At 49.6% G+C, this 25,000-nt stretch overlaps 1 protein-coding gene and 1 long non-coding RNA gene across 2 annotated transcripts in view; one reads left to right on the top strand and one right to left on the bottom strand.

Moving 5' to 3' along the window:
* Nucleotides 1–9,179: 9,179 nt before the first annotated feature.
* Nucleotides 9,180–25,000, bottom strand: part of LOC112242127 (TBC1 domain family member 1-like) — an 88,568-nt gene continuing 72,747 nt past the window's right edge. Inside the window, 4 exon segments of the mRNA XM_042314802.1 lie at nucleotides 9,180–9,661; nucleotides 9,773–9,949; nucleotides 21,747–21,916; nucleotides 24,345–24,504. Of these exon segments, the coding sequence (XP_042170736.1) occupies nucleotides 9,326–9,661; nucleotides 9,773–9,949; nucleotides 21,747–21,916; nucleotides 24,345–24,504 (843 nt within the window). The 3' untranslated portion in view covers nucleotides 9,180–9,325.
* Nucleotides 10,076–10,251, top strand: LOC121844562. The gene is made up of 2 exons (XR_006082040.1): nucleotides 10,076–10,126; nucleotides 10,197–10,251. It is a non-coding gene; the product is annotated as an uncharacterized LOC121844562 (long non-coding RNA).

Here is a 25,000-nt window from a genome sequence, read left to right as displayed (position 1 = left end):
GACAACACACACACACAAACAGAACAAACACACACACACACACACACACACACCGACAGGACAACACACACACACACCGACAGGACAACACACACACACACACACAGACGAGACCACACACACACACACACACACACCGACAGGACAACACACACACACACCGACGGGACAACACACACACACACCGACGGGACAACACACACACACACACACCGACAGGACAACACACACACCGACGGGACAACACACACACACACACACACACCGACAGGACAACACACACCCCACGGGACAACACACACACACACACCGACAGGACAACACACACACACACACAGACGAGACCACACACACACACACACACCGACAGGACAACACACACACACACCCACGGGACAACACACACACACACACACACACACACACACACACGGGACAACACACACACACACACACCGACAGGACAACACACACACACACCCAGGGACAACACACACACACACACACACCGACAGGACAACACACACACACACCCACGGGACAACACACACACACACACACCGACATCAGAGGAATCGTACATGTTGGTTCTCTCTGATCTGTTACATGACCATCCTGGACAATACATGTGATGCATAGCAGATAGTATAACCCTCAACCATTAGGGGGAAGGGTCTCTCTCTCCCCTCAGATAGTATAACCCTCAACCATTAGGGGGAAGGGTCTCTCTCTCCCCTCAGATAGTATGACCTACCCCTCAACCATTAGGGGGAAGGGTCTCTCTCTCTCTCTCAGATAGTATGACCTACCCCTCAACCATTAGGGGAAGGGTCTCTCTCTCTCTCTCTCTCCTCAGATAGTATGACCTACCCCTCAACCATTAGGGGAAGGGTCTCTCTCTCCCCTCAGATAGTATGACCTACCCCTCAACCATTAGGGGGAAGGGTCTCTCTCTCTCTCTCCCCTCAGATAGTATGACCTACCCCTCAACCATTAGGGGGAAGGGTCTCTCTCTCCCCTCAGATAGTATGACCTACCCCTCAACCATTAGGGGGAAGGGTCTCTCTCTCTCCCCTCAGATACAGTGCCTTGCGAAAGTATTCGGCCCCCTTGAACTTTGCGACCTTTTGCCACATTTCAGGCTTCAAACAAAGATATAAAACTGTATTTTTTTGTGAAGAATCAACAACAAGTGGGACACAATCAAGAAGTGGAACGACATTTATTGGATATTTCAAACTTTTTTAACAAATCAAAAACTGAAAAATTGGGCGTGTAAAATTATTCAGCCCCTTTACTTTCAGTGCAGCAAACTCTCTCCAGAAGTTCAGTGAGGATCTCTGAATGATCCAATGTTGACCTAAATGACTAATGATGATAAATACAATCCACCTGTGTGTAATCAAGTCTCCGTATAAATGCACCTGCACTGTGATAGTCTCAGAGGTCCGTTAAAAGTGCAGAGAGCATCATGAAGAACAAGGAACACACCAGGCAGGTCCGAGATACTGTTGTGAAGAATTTTAAAGCCGGATTTGGATACAAAAAGATTTCCCAAGCTTTAAACATCCCAAGGAGCACTGTGCAAGCGATAATATTGAATTGGAAGGAGTATCAGACCACTGCAAATCTACCAAGACCTGGCCGTCCCTCTAAACTTTCAGCTCATACAAGGAGAAGACTGATCAGAGATGCAGCCAAGGGGCCCATGATCACTCTGGATGAACTGCAGAGATCTACAGCTGAGGTGGGAGACTCTGTCCATAGGACAACAATCAGTCGTATATTGCACAAATCTGGCCTTTATGGAAGAGTGGCAAGAAAAAAGCCATTTCTTAAAGATATCTATAAAAAGTGTTGTTTAAAGTTTGCCACCTGGGAGACACACCAAACATGTGGAAGAAGGTGCTCTGGTCAGATGAAACCAAAATTGAACTTTTTGGCAACAATGCAAAACGTTATGTTTGGCGTAAAAGCAACACAGCTCATCACCCTGAACACACCATCCCCACTGTCAAACATGGTGGTGGATAGTATGACCAAACCCTCAACCATTAGGGGGAAGGGTCTCTCTCTCCCCTCAGAAAGTATGACCTACCCCTCAACCATTAGGGGGAAGGGTCTCTCTCTCTCTCTCCTCAGATAGTATGACCTAACCCTCAACCATTAGGGGAAGGGTCTCTCTCTCTCCTCAGATAGTATACCTAACCCTCAACCATTAGGGGAAGGGTCTCTCTCTCTCTCTCCTCAGATAGTATGACCTACCCTCAACCATTAGGGGGAAGGGTCTCTCTCTCTCTCTCTCTCTCTCTCCCCAGATAGTATGACCTACCACTCAACCATTAGGCGGAAGGGTCTCTCTCTCCCCCTCAGATAGTATGACCTACCCCTCAACCATTAGGCGGAAGGGTCTCTCTCTCTCCCTCAGATAGTATGACCTACCCCTCAACCATTAGGGGAAGGGTCTCTCTCTCCCCCTCAGATAGTATGACCTAACCCTCAACCATTAGGGGAAGGGTCTCTCTCTCCCCCTCAGATAGTATGACCTACCCCTCAACCATTAGGGGGAAGGGTCTCTCTCTCTCTCTCTCAGATAGTATGACCTACCCCTCAACCATTAGGGGAAGGGTCTCTCTCTCTCTCTCTCTCCCTCAGATAGTATGACCTACCCCTCAACCATTAGGGGAAGGGTCTCTCTCTCTCTCTTCTCAGATAGTATGACCTACCCCACAACCATTAGGGGGAAGGGTCTCTCTCTCCTCAGATATTATGACCTAACCCTCAACCATTAGGGGAAGGGTCTCTCTCTCCCCTCAGATAGTATGACCTAACCCTCAACCATTAGGGGAAGGGTCTCTCTCTCCCCTCAGATAGTATGACCTACCCCTCAACCATTAGGGGAAGGGTCTCTCTCTCTCCCCTCAGATAGTATGACCTACCCCTCAACCATTAGGGGGAAGGGTCTCTCTCTCTCTCTCAGATAGTATGACCTAACCCTCAACCATTAGGGGGAAGGGTCTCTCTCTCTCTCTCTCTCCCCTCAGATAGTATGACCTACCACTCAACCATTAGGCGGAAGGGTCTCTCTCTCCCCTCAGATAGTATGACCTACCCTCAACCATTAGGGGGAAGGGTCTCTCTCTCTCTCCCTCAGATAGTATGACCTACCCCTCAACCATTAGGGGAAGGGTCTCTCTCTCCCCCTCAGATAGTATGACCTACCCCTCAACCATTAGGGGGAAGGGTCTCTCTCTCTCCTCTCAGATAGTATGACCTAACCCTCAACCATTAGGGGAAGGGTCTCTCTCTCTCTCTCTCTCAGATAGTATGACCTACCACTCAACCATTAGGCGGAAGGGTCTCTCTCTCCCCCTCAGATAGTATGACCTACCCCTCAACCATTAGGGGAAGGGTCTCTCTCTCTCCCCCTCAGATAGTATGACCTACCCCTCAACCATTAGGGGAAGGGTCTCTCTCTCTCCCCCTCAGATAGTATGACCTATCCCTCAACCATTAGGGGAAGGGTCTCTCTCTCTCCCCTCAGATAGTATGACCTACCCCTCAACCATTAGGGGAAGGGTCTCTCTCTCCCCTCAGATAGTATGACCTACCCCTCAACCATTAGGGGGAAGGGTCTCTCTCTCTCCCCTCAGATAGTATGACCTACCCCTCAACCATTAGGGGAAGGGTCTCTCTCTCCCCCTCAGATAGTATGACCTACCCTCAACCATTAGGGGGAAGGGTCTCTCTCTCTCTCTCCTCAGATAGTATGACCTAACCCTCAACCATTAGGGGAAGGGTCTCTCTCTCTCTCTCTCTCTCTCTCCCCTCAGATAGTATGACCTATCCCTCAACCATTAGGGGAAGGGTCTCTCTCCCCTCAGATAGTATGACCTATCCCTCAACCATTAGGGGGAAGGGTCTCTCTCTCTCCTCAGATAGTATGACCTATCCCTCAACCATTAGGGGAAGGGTCTCTCTCCCCTCAGATAGTATGACCTATCCCTCAACCATTAGGGGAAGGGTCTCTCTCTCTCTCTCTCAGATAGTATGACCCTCAACCATTAGGGGGAAGGGTCTCTCTCTCTCCCCTCAGATAGTATGACCTACCCTCAACCATTAGGGGGAAGGGTCTCTCTCTCTCCCCTCAGATAGTATGACCTATCCCTCAACCATTAGGGGGAAGGGTCTCTCTCCCCTCAGATAGTATGACCTATCCCTCAACCATTAGGGGAAGGGTCTCTCTCTCTCCCCTCAGATAGTATGACCTACCCCTCAACCATTAGGGGGAAGGGTCTCTCTCTCTCTCTCCCCCTCAGATAGTATGACCTACCCCTCAACCATTAGGGGAAGGGTCTCTCTTTCTCTCCAGAGATAGTATGACCTATCCCTCAACCATTAGGGGGAAGGGTCTCTCTCTCTCCCCCTCAGATAGTATGACCTACCCCTCAACCATTAGGGGAAGGGTCTCTCTTTCTCCTTCAGATAGTATGACCTAACCCTCAACCATTAGGGGAAGGGTCTCTCTCTCCCCTCAGATAGTATGACCTAACCCTCAACCATTAGGGGAAGGGTCTCTCTCTCCTCAGATAGTATGACCTAACCCTCAACCATTAGGGGAAGGGTCTCTCTCTCTCCCCAGAGATAGTATGACCTACCCCTCAACCATTAGGGGGAAGGGTCTCTCTCTCCCCCTCAGATAGTATGACCTAACCCTCAACCATTAGGGGGAAGGGTCTCTCTCTCTCTCTCTCCCCCTCAGATAGTATGACCCTCAACCATTAGGGGGAAGGGTCTCTCTCTCTCTCTCAGATAGTATGACCTAACCCTCAACCATTAGGGGGAAGGGTCTCTCTCTCTCTCTCTCTCTCAGATAGTATGAAACCCTCAACCATTAGGGGAAGGGTCTCTCTCTCCCTCAGATAGTATGACCTAACCCTCAACCATTAGGGGAAGGGTCTCTCTCTCTCTCCTCAGATAGTATGACCTAACCCTCAACCATTAGGGGAAGGGTCTCTCTCTCTCTCTCTCTCTCTCTCTCCCTCAGATAGTATGACCTACCACTCAACCATTAGGGGAAGGGTCTCTCTCTCTCCCCTCAGATAGTATGACCTACCCCTCAACCATTAGGCGGAAGGGTCTCTCTCTCTCCCCCTCAGATAGTATGACCTACCCCTCAACCATTAGGGGAAGGGTCTCTCTCTCCCCTCAGATAGTATGACCTAACCCTCAACCATTAGGGGAAGGGTCTCTCTCTCCTCAGATAGTATGACCTAACCCTCAACCATTAGGGGAAGGGTCTCTCTCTCAATTAGTATGACCTACCCCCTCAACCATTAGGGGGAAGGGTCTCTCTCTCCCCCAGATAGTATGACCTACCCTCAACCATTAGGGGGAAGGGTCTCTCTCTCTCTCTCCTCAGATAGTATGACCTACCCCTCAACCATTAGGGGAAGGGTCTCTCTCTCTCTCAGATAGTATGACCTACCCCTCAACCATTAGGGGAGGGTCTCTCTCTCTCTCTTCTCAGATAGTATGACCTACCCCACAACCATTAGGGGAAGGGTCTCTCTCCTCAGATATTATGACCTAACCCTCAACCATTAGGGGAAGGGTCTCTCTCTCTCCCCTCAGATAGTATGACCTAACCCTCAACCATTAGGGGAAGGGTCTCTCTCTCCCCTCAGATAGTATGACCTACCCCTCAACCATTAGGGGAAGGGTCTCTCTCTCTCCCCTCAGATAGTATGACCTACCCCTCAACCATTAGGGGGAAGGGTCTCTCTCTCCTCCTCAGATAGTATGACCAACCCTCAACCATTGGGGGGAAGGGTCTCTCTCTCTCTCTCTCCTCAGATAGTATGACCTACCCTCAACCATTAAAGGGTCTTCTCTCTCCCCCCTCAGATAGTATGACCTACCCCTCAACCATTAGGGGGAAGGGTCTCTCTCTCTCTCAGATAGTATGACCTACCCTCAACCATTAGGGAAGGGTCTCTCTCTCTCTCTCAGATAGATAGTATGACCTAACCCTCAACCATTAGGGGAAGGGTCTCTCTCTCTCTCTCTCTCTCTCCTCCCCTCAGATAGTATGACCTACCACTCAACCATTAGGCGGAAGGGTCTCTCTCTCCCCCTCAGATAGTATGACCTACCCCTCAACCATTAGGCGGAAGGGTCTCTCTCTCTCAGATAGTATGACCTACCCCTCAACCATTAGGGGAAGGGTCTCTCTCTCTCCCCCTCAGATAGTATGACCTACCCCTCAACCATTAGGGGAAGGGTCTCTCTCTCTCCCCTCAGATAGTATGACCTAACCCTCAACCATTAGGGGGAAGGGTCTCTCTCTCTCCCCTCAGATAGTATGACCTAACCCTCAACCATTAGGGGGAAGGGTCTCTCTCTCTCTCTCTCTCTCCCTCAGATAGTATGACCTACCACTCAACCATTAGGGGAAGGGTCTCTCTCTCTCCCCTCAGATAGTATGACCTACCCCTCAACCATTAGGGGAAGGGTCTCTCTCTCTCCCCCTCAGATAGTATGACCTACCCTCAACCATTAGGGGGAAGGGTCTCTCTCTCTCTCCCTCAGATAGTATGACCTACCCTCAACCATTAGGGGAAGGGTCTCTCTCTCTCCCCTCAGATAGTATGACCTACCCTCAACCATTAGGGGGAAGGGTCTCTCTCTCCCCTCAGATAGTATGACCTACCCTCAACCATTAGGGGAAGGGTCTCTCTCTCTCCCCCCTCAGATAGTATGACCTACCCCTCAACCATTAGGGGGAAGGGTCTCTCTCTCTCCCCTCAGATAGTATGACCTACCCCTCAACCATTAGGGGGAAGGGTCTCTCTCTCTCTCCCTCAGATAGTATGACCTAACCCTCAACCATTAGGGGAAGGGTCTCTCTCTCTCTCTCTCTCTCTCTCCCCTCAGATAGTATGACCTACCCCTCAACCATTAGGGGGAAGGGTCTCTCTCCCCTCAGATAGTATGACCTATCCTCAACCATTAGGGGGAAGGGTCTCTCTCTCTCTCTCCTCAGATAGTATGACCTATCCCTCAACCATTAGGGGGAAGGGTCTCTCTCCCCTCAGATAGTATGACCTATCCCTCAACCATTAGGGGAAGGGTCTCTCTCTCTCTCCCTCAGATAGTATGACCTACCCCTCAACCATTAGGGGGAAGGGTCTCTCTCTCTCCCCTCAGATAGTATGACCTACCCCTCAACCATTAGGGGGAAGGGTCTCTCTCTCTCTCCCCTCAGATAGTATGACCTATCCCTCAACCATTAGGGGAAGGGTCTCTCTCTCCCCCCTCAGATAGTATGACCTACCCTCAACCATTAGGGGAAGGGTCTCTCTCTCTCCCCTCAGATAGTATGACCTACCCCTCAACCATTAGGGGAAGGGTCTCTCTCTCTCTCCCCCTCAGATAGTATGACCTACCCCTCAACCATTAGGGGGAAGGGTCTCTCTTTCTCCCTCAGATAGTATGACCTAACCCTCAACCATTAGGGGAAGGGTCTCTCTCTCTCTCCCCCTCAGATAGTATGACCTACCCTCAACCATTAGGGGAAGGGTCTCTCTCTCTCCTTCAGATAGTATGACCTAACCCTCAACCATTAGGGGAAGGGTCTCTCTCTCTCCCCCCCCTCAGATAGTATGACCTAACCCTCAACCATTAGGGGGAAGGGTCTCTCTCTCTCTCTCTCCTCAGATAGTATGACCTAACCCTCAACCATTAGGGGGAAGGGTCTCTCTCTCTCCCCTCAGATAGTATGACCTACCCCTCAACCATTAGGGGAAGGGTCTCTCTCTCTCCCCCCTCAGATAGTATGACCTAACCCTCAACCATTAGGGGAAGGGTCTCTCTCTCTCTCTCCCCCTCAGATAGTATGACCCTCAACCATTAGGGGGAAGGGTCTCTCTCTCTCTCTCCCTCAGATAGTATGACCCTCCCTCAACCATTAGGGGAAGGGTCTCTCTCTCTCCCCTCAGATAGTATGACCTACCCCTCAACCATTAGGGGGAAGGGTCTCTCTCTCTCTCTCCCCTCAGATAGTATGACCTACCCCTCAACCATTAGGGGGAAGGGTCTCTCTCTCGCTCCTCCCTCTCTCTCCCGTCAGTGTGGAGCAGGGCATCATGGGGGCTGGAGTCCAGGGCTTTGTCTGGACTGTACTTGTCATTACATAGACACATAGATATGACAGTATTTTGGTTTGTTGTGAATCTTTATTTAACTTCAGGCAAGTTGGTGAAGAACAAATTCAAATGACGGCCGACCGCCGGCCGGACGCTGGGCCAATCGTTGAGCTCTATGGGACTCCCAATCGCGACCGGACATGATACAGCCGGGATTCGAACCAGGGACTATAAAAGGGACAGACCGCTGCGCCCCTCGGAAGCCCTTTATTTTGGTTTTGCATATAGAGACACAGGCAGAGAGACATAGGCAGAGAGACACAGGCAGAGAGACACAGGCAGAGAGACACAGGCAGAGAGACACAGGCAGAGACACACAGGCAGAGAGACACAGGCAGAGACACAGGCAGAGAGACATATATAGTGTACAAGATGTTTCCTATGGCAAAGACTGTGCAATAAGGCAGAGAGACACACAGGCAGAGACAGACACGCAGGCAGAGAGACAGACACGCAGGCAGAGAGACAGACAGACAGGCAGAGAGACAGACAGACAGGCAGAGAGACAGACAGACAGACAGGCAGAGAGACAGACAAACAGACAGGCAGAGAGACAGACAAACAGACAGGCAGAGAGACAGACACGCAGGCAGAGAGACAGACACGCAGGCAGAGAGACAGACAGACAGGCAGAGAGACAGACAGACAGACAGAGAGACAGACACACAGGCAGAGAGAGACACACAGGCAGAGAGACAGACACACAGACAGAGAGACAGACACACAGGCAGAAAGACAGACACAGACAGGCAGAGAGACACACAGACAGGCAGAGAGACACACATACAGGCAGAGAGACACAGACAGGCAGAGAGACACAGGCAGAGAGACACACAGGCAGAGAGACACACAGGCAGGCAGGCAGAGAGACACACAGACAGGCAGAGAGACAGACAGGCAGGCAGAGAAACACACAGGCAGGCAGAGAGACACACAGGCAGGCAGGCAGGCAGGCAGACACACAGGCAGGCAGAGAGACACAGGCAGGCAGAGAGACACACACATCTGGCTGCAATAGTAACTGTGTATATTGGACTGTTGTGTGGAGTATCGGCCCAGAGAGGACAGAGAACCCCCCCCATTTCTCCAGTTTAGTACAGGAGAACAGTCCTCAGGATTCAATGTTCTGGTAGAGCCAGTGGATGAGGGAGGAGAGGGGAGGACATCGCTTGCCCCAGTCTGGGCCCCTCTCTGGTGGGGACGTCCACACCCTGTCCATCTCTCTGTCCATCTGTGTCGGCAGCGGAGTGTGTGTGAGGGTCCAGGTTGAAGTCCCCGTGCGTTGTGTGTGTGTGTATTCCCAGCGCGGTGAGGAGTGTGTGTAGGTGTGTGACGGCGTTCCGCAGTCCGTTCCTCTCCTCCTCCAGGTCGAACACCCGTTCTCTCAGCAGAGCCTCTGATTGGGCCAGCCCCTCCACCTGGCCTTCCAGACGACACACACGAGCCTGGGACACCTGGAGAGACACAAAACATGTGTGTTTAGTGAGTGTGTGTGTTTAGTGAGTGTGTGTGTGTGTGTGTGTTTAGTGAGTGTGTGTGTGTTTAGTGAGTGTGAGTGTATTTACCTGCAGTTCCTCCAGCAGGTCGAGGTTTTGCTGTCGGAGGCTCTGATTGGTGCGTTCCAGCTGGGCGGTGCGCTGTGATTGGTTGAGGTGAGCGGGCGTGTCACACAGCTCGTCCTGTAAGACGTGGTACTCCACCTCGTATGCCTGCAGCTGATTGGACAGGTCCATCTCACACACCTACACACACACACACACACAATGTCAGATAGGATGAAGTCCTGATTCTCAGTTACAGTCAGTATCTAAGTTTACACACAGCTGCCTTTACACACAGCTGCCTGGCGCTCTCTCAGGGGGGGGGGGGCCCTGAAGAGGTCATTCAGTCTGGCTCTCAGGGGGAGGGGCCCTGAAGAGGTCATTCAGTCTGGCTCTCAGGGGAGGGGCCCTGAAGAGGTCATTCAGTCTGGCTCTCAGCCCTGAAGAGGTCATTCAGTCTGGCTCTCAGTGGGAGGGGCCCTGAAGAGGTCATTCAGTCTGGCTCTCAGGGGGAGGGGCCCTGAAGAGGTCATTCAGTCTGGCTCTCAGGGGGAGGGGCCCTGAAGAGGTCATTCAGTCTGGCTCTCAGGGGGAGGGGCCCTGAAGAGGTCATTCAGTCTGGCTCTCAGGGGGAGGGGCCCTGAAGAGGTCATTCAGTCTGGCTCTCAGGGGGAGGGGCCCTGAAGAGGTCATTCAGTCTGGCTCTCAGGGGAGGGGCCCTGAAGAGGTCATTCAGTCTGGCTCTCAGTGGGAGGGGCCCTGAAGAGGTCATTCAGTCTGGATCTCAGGGGAGGGGCCCTGAAGAGGTCATTCAGTCTGGCTCTCAGGGGAGGGGCCCTGAAGAGGTCATTCAGTCTGGCTCTCAGTGGGAGGGGCCCTGAAGAGGTCATTCAGTCTGGCTCTCAGGGGAAGGGGCCCTGAAGAGGTCATTCCGTCTGGCTCTCAGTGGGAGGGGCCCTGAAGAGGTCATTCAGTCTGGCTCTCAGGGAAGGGGCCCTGAAGAGGTCATTCAGTCTGGTACTCTGAACGGAGAGGACAGAAAGACATCAACATGGAAACCCCAGGGGTGTCGTAGATGACTCCATTCCATGGATTCCGTTCCAGCCTTTACTCTGAGCCTGTCCTCCCCAATGAAGGCGCCACCAGCCGCCTGGGGTGTGGAATTGCTGTAACTAAGTTGTTGAGTGTCCTCAGGCCTCCTGAAACAGACTGGCTGAACCTATTAGAGTGTGTGTCTCTCTCTGTGGTGTGAGTCTGTGAGTCAGTGTGTGAGCATGTTGTGTGTATGTTGTGTGTGTGAGTGTGAGAGAAGAGAGAGAGTGTGTGTAGTATGTGTGAGTGTGAGAGAAGAGAGAGTGTGTGTATGTATGTGTGAGTGTGAGAGAAGAGAGAGTGTGTGTGTATGTGTGTGTGTGTGTGTGTGTGTGTGTGTGTGTGTGTTGAAAGAGAGAGTGTATGTGTGTGTGTGAGAGAAGAGAGAGTGTGTGTGTATGTATGTGTGTGTGAGAGAAGAGAGAGAGTGTGTGTATGTATGTGTGAGTGTGAGAGAAGAGAGAGAGTGTGTGTGTATGTGTGTGTGTGAGAGAAGAGAGAGTTTGTATGTGTGTGTGTGTGTGTGTGTGTGTGTGTGTGTGTGTAATTTTGTACAAGGGTAAAGTTCTCTGTTTCCAGGAAGTAGTGTTTTGAGAGCACCACTCCCCTGCCTCCAGACTACCTGGAAATCACCCGCTGTCCTCTCTGTGTCTCGATGTGTCCTCCACTGTCTGTCCTCTCTGTGTCTCGATGTGTTCTCTGTCCTCCACTGTCTGTCCTCTCTGTGTCTCGATGTGTCCTCCACTGTCTGTCCTGTGTCTCGATGTGTCCTCCACTGTCTGTCCTCTCTGTGTCTCGATGTGTTCTCCACTGTCTGTCCTCCACTGTCTGTCCTCTCTGTGTCTCGATGTGTCCTCCACTGTCTGTCCTCTCTGTGTCTCGATGTGTTCTCCACTGTCTGTCCTCCACTGTCTGTCCTCTCTGTGTCTCGATGTGTCCTCCACTGTCTGTCCTCCACGGTCTGTCCTCTCTGTCTCGATGTGTTCGCCACTGTCTGTCCTCCACTGTCTGTCCTATCTGTCTCGATGTGTCCTCCACTGTCTGTCCTCTCTGTGTCTCGATGTGTTCTCCACTGTCTGTCCTCTCTGTCTCGATGTGATCTCCACTGTCTGTCCTCCACTGTCTGTCCTCTCTGTGTCTCAATGTGTTCTCCACTGTCTGTCCTCTCTGTCTCTATGTCTCGATGTGTTCTCCACTGTCTGTGTTCTCCACTGTCTGTTGTTAATAAAGTGTCTGTGTTCTCCACTGTCTGTGTTCTCCACTGTCTGTCTCCACTGTCTGTGTTCTCCACTGTCTGTGTTAATATAGTGTCTCTCCACTGTCTGTTGTTAATAAAGTGTCTGTGTTCTCCACTGTCTGTTGTTAATAAAGTGTCTGTGTTCTCCACTGTCTGTGTTCTCCACTGTCTGTTGTTAATATACTGTCTGTGTTCTCTACTGTCTGTTGTTAATAAAGTGTCTGTGTTCTCCACTGTCTGTGTTCTCCACTGTCTGTTGTTAATAAAGTGTCTGTGTTCTCCACTGTCTGTGTTCTCCACTGTCTGCTGTTAATATAGTGTCTGTGTTCTCCACTGTCTGTTGTTAATATAGTGTCTGTGTTCTCCACTGTCTGTTGTTAATAAAGTGTCTGTGTTCTCCACTGTCTGTGTTCTCCACTGTCTGTTGTTAATATAGTGTCTGTGTTCTCCACTGTCTGTTGTTAATAAAGTGTCTGTGTTCTCCACTGTCTGTGTTCTCCAATGTCTGTTGTTAATAAAGTGTCTGTGTTCTCCACTGTCTGTGTTCTCCACTATCTGTTGTTAATATAGTGTCTGTGTTCTCCACTGTCTGTTGTTAATATACTGTCTGTGTTCTCCACTGTCTGTTGTTAATAAAGTGTCTGTGTTCTCCACTGTCTGTGTTCTCCACTATCTGTTGTTAATATAGTGTCTGTGTTCTCCACTGTCTGTTGTTAATATACTGTCTGTGTTCTCCACTGTCTGTGTTCTCCACTGTCTGTTGTTAATATAGTGTCTGTGTTCTCCACTGTCTGTTGTTAATATAGTGTCTGTGTTCTCCACTGTCTGTTGTTAATATACTGTCTGTGTTCTCTACTGTCTGTTGTTAATAAAGTGTCTCACTGTCTGTGTTCTCCACTGTCTGTTGTTAATATAGTGTCTGTGTTCTCCACTGTCTGTGTTCTCCACTGTCTGTTGTTAATATAGTGTCTGTGTTCTCCACTGTCTGTGTTCTCCACTGTCTGTGTTCTCCACTGTCTGTTGTTAATATAGTGTCTGTGTTCTCCACTGTCTGTGTTCTCCACTGTCTGTGTTCTCCACTGTCTGTGTTCTCCACTGTCTGTGTTCTCCACTGTCTGTTGTTAATATGTCTGTGTTCTGTGTTCTCCACTGTCTGTGTTCTCCACTGTCTGTGTTCTCCACTGTCTGTGTTCTCCACTGTCTGTTGTTGAATATATATGTCTGTGTTCTCCACTGTCTGTTGTTAATATAGTGTCTGTGTTCTCCACTGTCAGTGTTCTCCACTGTCTGTTGTTAATATAGTGTCTGTGTTCTCCACTGTCTGTGTTCTCCACTGTCTGTGTTCTCCACTGTCTGTTGTTAATATAGTGTCTGTGTTCTCCACTGTCTGTTGTTAATAAAGTGTCTGTGTTCTCCACTGTCTGTTGTTAATATAGTGTCTGTGTTCTCCACTGTCTGTGTTCTCCACTGTCTGTTGTTAATAAAGTGTCTGTGTTCTCCACTGTCTGTGTTCTCCACTGTCTGTTAATATAGTGTCTGTGTTCTCCACTGTCTGTTGTTAATAAAGTGTCTGTGTTCTCCACTGTCTGTGTTCTCCACTGTCTGTGTTCTCCACTGTCTGTTGTTAATAAAGTGTCTGTGTTCTCTACTGTCTGTGTTCTCCACTGTCTGTTGTTAATATAGTGTCTGTGTTCTCCACTGTCTGTTGTTAATAAAGTGTCTGTGTTCTCCACTGTCTGTTGTTAATATAGTGTCTGTGTTCTCCACTGTCTGTGTTCTCCACTGTCTGTTGGTAATATAGTGTCTGTGTTCTCTACTGTCTGTGTTCTCCACTGTCTGTTGTTAATATAGTGTCTGTGTTCTCCACTGTCTGTTGTTAATATAGTGTCTGTGTTCTCCACTGTCTGTTGTTAATATAGTGTCTGTGTTCTCCACTGTCTGTGTTCTCCACTGTCTGTGTTCTCCACTGTCTGTTGTTAATAAAGTGTCTGTGTTCTCCACTGTCTGTGTTCTCCACTGTCTGTTGTTAATATAGTGTCTGTGTTCTCCACTGTCTGTTGTTAATAAAGTGTCTGTGTTCTCCACTGTCTGTGTTCTCCACTGTCTGTTGTTAATATAGTGTCTGTGTTCTCCACTGTCTGTTGTTAATATAGTGTCTGTGTTCTCCACTGTCTGTGTTCTCCACTGTCTGTTGTTAATATAGTGTCTGTGTTCTCTACTGTCTGTTGTTAATATAGTGTCTGTGTTCTCCACTGTCTGTTGTTAATATAGTGTCTGTGTTCTCCACTGTCTGTTGTTAATATAGTGTCTGTGTTCTCCACTGTCTGTGTTCTCCACTGTCTGTTGTTAATATAGTGTCTGTGTTCTCCACTGTCTGTTGTTAATATAGTGTCTGTTCTCCACTGTCTGTGTTCTCCACTGTCTGTGTTCTCTACTGTCTGTTGTTAATATAGTGTCTGTGTTCTCTACTGTCTTGTTAATATAGTGTCTGTGTTCTCCACTGTCTGTGTTCTCCACTGTCTGTTGTTAATATAGTGTCTGTTTCTCTACTGTTAATATAGTGTCTGTGTTCTCCACTGTCTGTGTTCTCCACTGTCTGTTGTTAATATAGTGTCTGTGTTCTCCACTGTCTGTTGTTAATATAGTGTCTGTTGTTAATATAGTGTCTGTGTTCTCCACTGTCTGTGTTCTCCACTGTCTGTTGTTAATAACGTGTTCTCCACTGTTCTCCTCCACTGCCTGTGTTCTCCACTGTCTGTTGTTAATATAGTGTATGTGTTCTCCACTGTCTGTGTTCTCTACTGTCTGTGTTCTCCACTGTCTGTTGTTAATATAGTGTCTGTGTTCTCCACTGTCTGTGTTCTCCACTGTCTGTTGTTAATATAGTGTCTGTGTTCTCTACTGTCTGTTGTTAATATAGTGTCTGTGTTCTCCACTGTCTGTGTTCTCCACTGTCTGTTGTTAATATAGTGTCTGTGTTCTCCACTGTCTGTTGTTAATAAAGTGTCTGTGTTCTCCACTGTCTGTTGTTAATAAAGTGTCTGTGTTCTCCACTGTCTGTTCTCCACTGTCTGTGTTCTCTACTGTCTGTTGTTAATAACGTGTCTGTGTTCTCCATTGTCTGTTGTTAATATAGTGTCTGTGTTCACCACTGTCTGTGTTCTCCACTGTCTGTTGTTAATAAAGTGTCTGTGTTCTCCACTGTCTGTGTTCTCCACTGTCTTTTGTTAATAAAGTGTCTGTGTTCTCCACTGTCTGTTGTTAATAAAGTGTCTGTGTTCTCCACTGTCTGTGTTCTCTACTGTCTGTTGTTAATATAGTGTCTGTGTTCTCCACTGTCTGTTGTTAATATAGTGTCTGTGTTCTCCGCTGTCTGTGTTCTCCACCGTCTGTTGTTAATATAGTGTCTGTGTTCTCCACTGTCTGTTGTTAATATAGTGTCTGTGTTCTCCACTGTCTGTGTTCTCCACTGTCTGTTGTTAATGTAGTGTCTGTGTTCTCTACTGTCTGTTGTTAATATAGTGTCTGTGTTCTCCACTGTCTGTGTTCTCCACTGTCTGTTGTTAATAAAGTGTCTGTGTTCTCTACTGTCTGTTGTTAATAAAGTGGCTGTGTTCTCTACTGTCTGTTGTTAATAAAGTGTCTGTGTTCTCCACTGTCTGTGTTCTCCACTGTCTGTGTTCTCCACTGTCTGTGTTCTCCACTGTTTGTGTTCTCCACTGTCTGTTGTTAATATAGTGTCTGTGTTCTCCACTGTCTGTTGTTAATATAGTGTCTGTGTTCTCCACTGTCTGTGTTCTCCACTGTCTGTGTTCTCCACTGTCTGTTGTTAATATAGTGTCTGTGTTCTCCACTGTCTGTGTTCTCCACTGTCTGTGTTCTCCACTGTCTGTTGTTAATATAGTGTCTGTGTTCTCCACTGTCTGTGTTCTCCACTGTCTGTGTTCTCTACTGTCTGTTGTTAATAAAGTGTCTGTGTTCTCCACTGTCTGTGTTCTCCACTGTCTGTGTTCTCCACTGTCTGTGTTCTCCACTGTCTGTTGTTAATATAGTGTCTGTGTTCTCCACTGTCTGTTGTTAATATAGTGTCTGTGTTCTCCACTGTCTGTTCTTAATATAGTGTCTGTGTTCTCCACTGTCTGTGTTCTCCACTGTTTGTGTTCTCCACTGTCTGTTGTTAATATAGTGTCTGTGTTCTCCACTGTCTGTTGTTAATAAAGTGTATGTGTTCTCCACTGTCTGTGTTCTCCACTGTCTGTGTTCTCCACTGTCTGTTGTTAATATAGTGTCTGTGTTCTCCACTGTCTGTGTTCTCCACTGTCTGTGTTCTCCACTGTCTGTTGTTAATATAGTGTCTGTGTTCTCCACTGTCTGTTGTTAATAAAGTGTATGTGTTCTCCACTGTCTGTGTTCTCCACTGTCTGTGTTTAGACCCCCCACCAGTCCCAGGTTAGGTAATGTAGTCTACTATAGACCCCCCACCAGTCCCAGGTTAGGTAATGTAGTCTACTATAGACCCCCACCAGTCCCAGGTTAGGTAATGTAGTCTACTATAGACCCCCACCAGTCCCAGGTTAGGTAATGTAGTCTACTATAGACCCCCACCAATCCCAGGTTAGGTAATGTAGCCTACTATAGACCCCCCACCAGTCCCAGGTTAGGTAATGTAGTCTACTATAGACCCCCCACCAGTCCCAGGTTAGGTAATGTAGTCTACTATAGACCCCCACCAGTCCCAGGTTAGGTAATGTAGTCTACTATAGACCCCCCCACCAGTCCCAGGTTAGGTAATGTAGTCTACTATAGACCCCCACCAGTCCCAGGTTAGGTAATGTAGTCTACTATAGACACCCCCACCAGTCCCAGGTTAGGTAATATAGTCTACTATAGACCCCCACCCCCACCAGTCCCAGGTTAGGTAATATAGTCTACTATAGACCCCCACCCCCACCAGTCCCAGGTTAGGTAATGTAGTCTACTATAGACCCCCCACCAGTCCCAGGTTAGGTAATGTAGTATACTATAGACCCCCACCAGTCCCAGGTTAGGTAATGTAGTCTACTATAGATCCCCACCAGTCCCAGGTTAGGTAATGTAGTCTACTATAGACCCCCACCAGTCCCAGGTTAGGTAATGTAGTCTACTATAGACCCCCACCAGTCCCAGGTTAGGTAATGTAGTCTACTATAGACCCCCCCACCAGTCCCAGGTTAGGTAATGTAGTCTACTATAGACACCCCCACCAGTCCCAGGTTAGGTAATGTAGTCTACTATAGACACCCCCACCAGTCCCAGGTTAGGTAATGTAGTCTACTATAGACCCCCACCAGTCCCAGGTTAGGTAATATAGTCTACTATAGACCCCCACCAGTCCCAGGTTAGGTAATGTAGTCTACTATAGACCCCCACCAGTCCCAGGTTAGGTAATGTAGTCTACTATAGACCCCCCCCACCAGTCCCAGGTTAGGTAATGTAGTCTACTATATACCTCCCACCAGTCCCAGGTTAGGTAATGTAGTCTACTATAGACCCCCACCAGTCCCAGGTTAGGTAATATAGTCTACTATAGACCCCCACCCCCACCAGTCCCAGGTTAGGTAATGTAGTCTACTATAGATCCCCACCAGTCCCAGGTTAGGTAATGTAGTCTACTATAGACCCCCCACCAGTCCCAGGTTAGGTAATGTAGTCTACTATAGACCCCCACCAGTCCCAGGTTAGGTAATGTAGTCTACTATAGACCCCCACCAGTCCCAGGTTAGGTAATGTAGTCTACTATAGACACCCCCACCAGTCCCAGGTTAGGTAATGTAGTCTACTATAGACCCCCCACCAGTCCCAGGTCAGGTAATGTAGTCTACTATAGAGCCCCCCACCAGTCCCAGGTTAGGTAATGTAGTCTACTATAGACCCCCACCAGTCCCAGGTTAGGTAATGTAGTCTACTATAGACCCCCCCCACCAGTCCCAGGTTAGGTAATGTAGTCTACTATAGACCCCCACCAGTCCCAGGTTAGGTAATGTAGTCTACTATAGACCCCCCCACCAGTCCCAGGTTAGGTAATGTAGTCTACTATAGACCCCTCCACCAGTCCCAGGTTAGGTAATGTAGTCTACTATAGACCCCCACCAGTCCCAGGTTAGGTAATGTAGTCTACTATAGACCCCCCCACCAGTCCCAGGTTAGGTAATGTAGTCTACTATATACCTCCCACCAGTCCCAGGTCAGGTAATGTAGTCTACTATAGACCCCCACCAGTCCCAGGTTAGGTAATGTAGTGTACTATAGACCCCCACCAGTCCCAGGTTAGGTAATGTAGTCTACTATAGACCCCCCCCCCACCAGTCCCAGGTTAGGTAGTGTAGTCTACTATAGACCTCCCCACCAGTCTACCTGGTTGATGGTCTTCCCATCTGGACTAGTCCCAGGTTAGGTAGTGTAGTCTACTATAGATCCCCACCAGTCCCAGGTTAGGTAATGTAGTCTACTATAGACCTCCCCCCACAAGTCCCAGGTTAGGTAATGTAGTCTACTATAGACCTCCCCCCCACCAGTCCCAGGTTAGGTAATGTAGTCTACTATAGACCTCCCCCACCAGTCCCAGGTTAGGTAATGTAGTCTACTATAGACCTCCCCCACCAGTCCCAGGTTAGGTAGTGTAGTCTACTATAGACCTCCCCCACCAGTCCCAGGTTAGGTAGTGTAGTCTACTATAGACCTCCCCCCACCAGTCCCAGGTTAGGTAGTGTAGTCTACTATAGACCTCCCCACCACCAGTCCCAGGTCAGGTAGTGTAGTCTACTATAGACCTCCCCCCCACCAGTCCCAGGTTAGGTAATATAGTCTACTATAGACCCCCACCAGTCCCAGGTTAGGTAATGTAGTCTACTATAGACCTCCCCCACCAGTCCCAGGTTAGGTAATGTAGTCTACTATAGACCCCCCCACCAGTCCCAGGTTAGGTAATGTAGTCTACTATAGACCTCCCCCACCAGTCCCAGGTTAGGTAATGTAGTCTACTATAGACCCCCCCCCACCAGTCCCAGGTTAGGTAATGTAGTCTACTATAGACCTCCCCCACCAGTCCCAGGTTAGGTAATATAGTCTACTATAGACCCCCCACCAGTCCCAGGTTAGGTAATGTAGTCTACTATAGACCTCCCCCCCACCAGTCCCAGGTTAGGTAATGTAGTCTACTATAGACCTCCCCCACCAGTCCCAGGTTAGGTAGTGTAGTCTACTATAGACCCCCACCAGTCCCAGGTTAGGTAATGTAGTCTACTATAGACCCCCCACCAGTCTACCTAGTTGATGGTCTTCTCCATCTGGACTAGTCCCAGGTTAGGTAGTGTAGTCTACTATAGATCCCCACCAGTCCCAGGTTAGGTAATGTAGTCTACTATAGACCCCCACCAGTCCCAGGTTAGGTAATGTAGTCTACTATAGACCCCCACCAGTCCCAGGTTAGGTAATGTAGTCTACTATAGACCTCCCCCAGTCCCAGGTTAGGTAATGTAGTCTACTATAGACCCCCACCAGTCCCAGGTTAGGTAGTGTAGTCTACTATAGACCCCCACCAGTCCCAGGTTAGGTAATGTAGTCTACTATAGACCCCACCAGTCCCAGGTTAGGTAATGTAGTCTACTATAGACCTCCCCCCCCCCACCAGTCCCAGGTTAGGTAATGTAGTCTACTATAGACCTCCCCCACCAGTCCCAGGTTAGGTAATGTAGTCTACTATAGACCTCCCCCAGTCACCAGTCCCAGGTTAGGTAGTGTAGTCTACTATAGACCTCCCCACCAGTCTACCTGGTTGATGGTCTTCTCCATCTGGACTAGTCCCAGGTTAGGTAATGTAGTCTACTATAGACCTCCCCCACCAGTCCCAGGTTAGGTAGTGTAGTCTACTATAGACCCCCACCAGTCCCAGGTTAGGTAATGTAGTCTACTATAGACCCCCCCCACCAGTCCCAGGTTAGGTAATGTAGTCTACTATAGACCCCCACCAGTCCCAGGTTAGGTAATGTAGTCTACTATAGACCCCCCCCACCAGTCCCAGGTTAGGTAATGTAGTCTACTATAGACCCCCCCCCCACCAGTCCCAGGTTAGGTAATGTAGTCTACTATAGACCCCCCACCAGTCCCAGGTTAGGTAATGTAGTCTACTATAGACCCCCCCCACCAGTCCCAGGTTAGGTAATGTAGTCTACTATAGACCCCCACCAGTCCCAGGTTAGGTAATGTAGTCTACTATAGACCTCCCCCACCAGTCCCAGGTTAGGTAATGTAGTCTACTATAGACCCCCCCCACCAGTCCCAGGTTAGGTAGTGTAGTCTACTATAGACCCCCACCAGTCCCAGGTTAGGTAGTGTAGTCTACTATAGATCCCCACCAGTCCCAGGTTAGGTAGTGTAGTCTACTATAGACCCCCACCAGTCCCAGGTTAGGTAATGTAGTCTACTATAGACCCCCACCAGTCCCAGGTTAGGTAGTGTAGTCTACTATAGACCCCCCCCACCAGTCCCAGGTTAGGTAATGTAGTCTACTATAGACCCCCACCAGTCCCAGGTTAGGTAATGTAGTCTACTATAGACCTCCCCCACCAGTCCCAGGTTAGGTAATGTAGTCTACTATAGACCCCCCCCCAGTCCCTGGTTGATGGTCTTCTCCATCTGGACTAGTCCCAGGTTAGGTAATGTAGTCTACTATAGACCCCCCACTAGTCCCAGGTTAAGTAGTGTAGTCTACTATAGACCTCCCCCACCAGTCCCAGGTTAGGTAATGTAGTCTACTATAGACCTCCCCCACCAGTCCCAGGTTAGGTAGTGTAGTCTACTATAGACCCCCACCAGTCTACCTGGTTGATGGTCTTCTCCATCTGGACTAGTCCCAGGTTAGGTAATGTAGTCTACTATAGACCTCCCCCACCAGTCCCAGGTTAGGTAGTGTAGTCTACTATAGACCCCCACCAGTCCCAGGTTAGGTAATGTAGTCTACTATAGACCCCCCCCACCAGTCCCAGGTTAGGTAGTGTAGTCTACTATAGACCCCCACCAGTCCCAGGTTAGGTAATGTAGTCTACTATAGACCTCCCCCACCAGTCCCAGGTTAGGTAATGTAGTCTACTATAGACCTCCCCCCACCAGTCCCAGGTTAGGTAATGTAGTCTACTATAGACTCCCACCAGTCCCAGGTGGGTAATGTAGGTAATGTAGTCTACTATAGACCCCCCACCAGTCCCAGGTTAGGTAATGTAGTCTACTATAGACCTCCCCCACCAGTCCCAGGTTAGGTAGTGTAGTCTACTATAGACCCCCCACCAGTCCCAGGTTAGGTAGTGTAGTCTACTATAGACCCCCACCAGTCCCAGGTTAGGTAATGTAGTCTACTATAGACCCCCCCCACCAGTCCCAGGTTAGGTAGTGTAGTCTACTATAGACCCCCACCAGTCCCAGGTTAGGTAATGTAGTCTACTATAGACCTCCCCCACCAGTCCCAGGTTAGGTAGTGTAGTCTACTATAGACCCCCACCAGTCCCAGGTTAGGTAATGTAGTCTACTATAGACCTCCCCCCACCAGTCCCAGGTTAGGTAATGTAGTCTACTATAGACCCCCCCACCAGTCCCAGGTTAGGTAGTGTAGTCTACTATAGACCCCCACCAGTCTACCTGGTTGATGGTCTTCTCCATCTGGACTAGTCCCAGGTTAGGTAATGTAGTCTTGATGAAGTCCACTATAGACTCCAGACTGTCGTGCTGTAGGATCAAGGGCTTGTGACTACCCAGAAGACTTAGCGACACCTTGAAGATCACCTCCGAACCCTGGAGAAACAACATGTCTGGAGGAGAGAGAGACAGAGAGACAGACAGAGAGACAGACAGAGAGGGCAAATTCAGGAGGAGAGGCAACTGCATGACATGATAGTAGGTCTCAGTGCAGACAGACAGACAGACAGACAGACAGACAGACAGACAGACAGACAGACAGACAGACAGACAGACAGACAGACAGACAGACAGACAGAGGGGGGGATATCAGACAACAGATTAGAAACAGGAAACACTGTTCTGATATTACAGACAGACAGACAGACGCAGGTGACAGGGCAGGTGTGACGGAGGGAGGACAACACAACAGCAGGTGTGACAGAGGGAGGACAACACAACAGCAGGTGTGATGGAGGGAGGACAACACAACAGCAGGTGTGATGGAGGGAGGACTACACAGCAGCAGGTGTGACGGAGGGAGGACAACACAACAGCAGGTGTGACGGAGGGAGGACAACACAACAGCAGGTGTGACGGAGGGAGGACAACACAACAGCAGGTGTGACGGAGGGAGGACAACACAACAGCAGGTGTGACGGAGGGAGGACAACACAACAGCAGGTGTGACGGAGGGAGGACAACACAACAGCAGGTGTGACGGAGGGAGGACAACACAACAGCAGGTGTGATGGAGGGAGGACAACACAACAGCAGGTGTGATGGAGGGAGGACAACACAACAGCAGGTGTGACGGAGGGAGGACAACACAACAGCAGGTGTGACGGAGGGAGGACAACACAACAGCAGGTGTGACGGAGGGAGGACAACACAACAGCAGGTGTGACGGAGTTTCCTTGGTAAAGGAAACATCTTGTATTTGAAATCTGACCCCAGGCCAGCAGACTGAAGACTGTGAAATCTGACCCCAGGCCAGCAGACTGAAGACTGTGAAATCTGACCCCAGGCCAGCAGACTGTGAAATCTGACCCCAGGCCAGCAGACTGAAGACTGTGAAATCTGAACCCAGGCCAGCAGACTGAAGACTGTGAAATCTGAACCCAGGCCAGCAGACTGAAGACTGTGAAATCTGACCCCAGGCCAGCAGACTGAAGACTGTGAAATCTGACCCCAGGCCAGCAGACTGAAGACTGTGAAATCTGACCCAAGGCCAGCAGACTGAAGACTGTGAAATCTGACCCCAGGCCAGCAGACTGAAGACTGAAAATCTGACCCCAGGCTAGCAGACTGAAGACTGTGAAATCTGAACCCAGGCCAGCAGACTGAAGACTGTGAAATCTGACCCCAGGCCAGCAGACTGAAGACTGTGAAATCTGACCCCAGGCCAGCAGACTGTGAAATCTGAACCCAGGCCAGCAGACTGAAGACTGTGAAATCTGAACCCAGGCCAGCAGACTGTGAAATCTGAACCCAGGCCAGCAGACTGAAGACTGTGAAATCTGACCCCAGGCCAGCAGACTGAAGACTGTGAAATCTGACCCCAGGCCAGCAGACTGAAGACTGTGATATCTGACCCCAGGCCAGCAGACTGTGAAATCTGACCCCAGGCCAGCAGACTGAAGACTGTGATATCTGACCCCAGGCCAGCAGACTGAAGACTGTGTCCTTTTTGTCAACAGAAGTTACAAGGAAACATTCTGGAACAAGAGGACAACTTAACACAAACACCTGACAGAATACAAACCTCCTCCTCATACACCTCCTCCTCACACACCTCCTCCTCATACACCTCCTCCTCACATACCTCCTCCTCACACACCTCCTCCTCATACACCTCCTCCTCATACACCTCCTCCTCACACACCTCCTCCTCATATACCTCCTCCTTCTCCTCTACCCCTTTCCATTCCCACTAAAGACACTCAACATTACTCTCTGTTTTCTGAACAAATACAGGTAACTAACCAACCACCCTGGCTACGAAGCCCAGAGGTAACTAACCAACCACCCTGGCTACGAAGCCCAGAGGTAACTAACCAACCACCCTGGCTACGAAGCCCAGAGGTAACTAACCAACCACCCTGGCTACGAAGCCCAGAGGTAACTAACCAACCGCCCTGGCTACGAAGCCCAGAGGTAACTAACCAACCACCCTGGCTACGAAGCCCAGAGGTCACTAACCAACCGCCCTGGCTACGAAGCCCAGAGGTAACTAACCAACCACCCTGGCTACGAAGCCCAGAGGTCACTAACCAACCGCCCTGGCTACGAAGCCCAGAGGTAACTAACCAACCGCCCTGGCTGCGAAGCCCAGAGGTAACTAACCAACCACCCTGGCTACGAAGCCCAGAGGTAACTAACCAAACACCCTGGCTACGAAGCCCAGAGGTAACTAACCAAACACCCTGGCTGCGAAGCCCAGAGGTAACTTACCAAACACCCTGGCTGCGAAGCCCAGAGCTAACTTACCAAACACCCTGGCTACGAAGCCCAGAGCTAACTTACCAAACACCCTGGCTACGAAGCCCAGAGCTAACTTACCAAACACCCTGGCTACGAAGCCCAGAGGGAAGTGCGAGGCGAAGGCCGTGAGGAACCAGGGAGCAGCGTAGAGAGACGGTCCTATCTCATGCTGTTCCAGATGGACGTACAGGTCTCTGTGGTAGTCATGGAGGAGACGGGACAGCTGGTACATCTGAATCTGGTGGGGGGGACAGGTCAGCTGGTACATCTGAATCTGGTGTGGGGGTGGGGTGTCATCATGTCAGGTCTGTACTGCTTGGTGTGGTACCTGTAGTATCATCATGTCAGGTCTGTACTGCTTGGTGTGGTACCTGTAGTATCATCATGTCAGGTCTGTACTGCTTGGTGTGGTACCTGTAGTATAATCATGTCAGGTCTGTACTGCTTGGTGTGTAGTATCATCATGTCAGGTCTGTACTGCTTGGTGTGTAGTATCATCATGTCAGGTCTGTACTGCTTGGTGTGTAGTATCATCATGTCAGGTCTGTACTGCTTGGTGTGTAGTATCATCATGTCAGGTCTGTACTGCTTGGTGTGGTACCTGTAGTATCATCATGTCAGGTCTGTACTGCTTGGTGTGGTACCTGTAGTATCATCATGTCAGGTCTGTACTGCTTGGTGTGGTACCTGTAGTATCATCATGTCAGGTCTGTACTGCTTGGTGTGGTACCTGT

This window comes from Oncorhynchus tshawytscha, unplaced genomic scaffold (genome assembly GCF_018296145.1).
Source record: "Oncorhynchus tshawytscha isolate Ot180627B unplaced genomic scaffold, Otsh_v2.0 Un_contig_2827_pilon_pilon, whole genome shotgun sequence".
NCBI classification, from domain to species: Eukaryota; Metazoa; Chordata; class Actinopteri; order Salmoniformes; family Salmonidae; genus Oncorhynchus; species Oncorhynchus tshawytscha.
The sequence above is the reverse complement of the archived record's forward strand: the minus strand, read 5'-3'. Positions and strand labels throughout refer to the sequence as shown.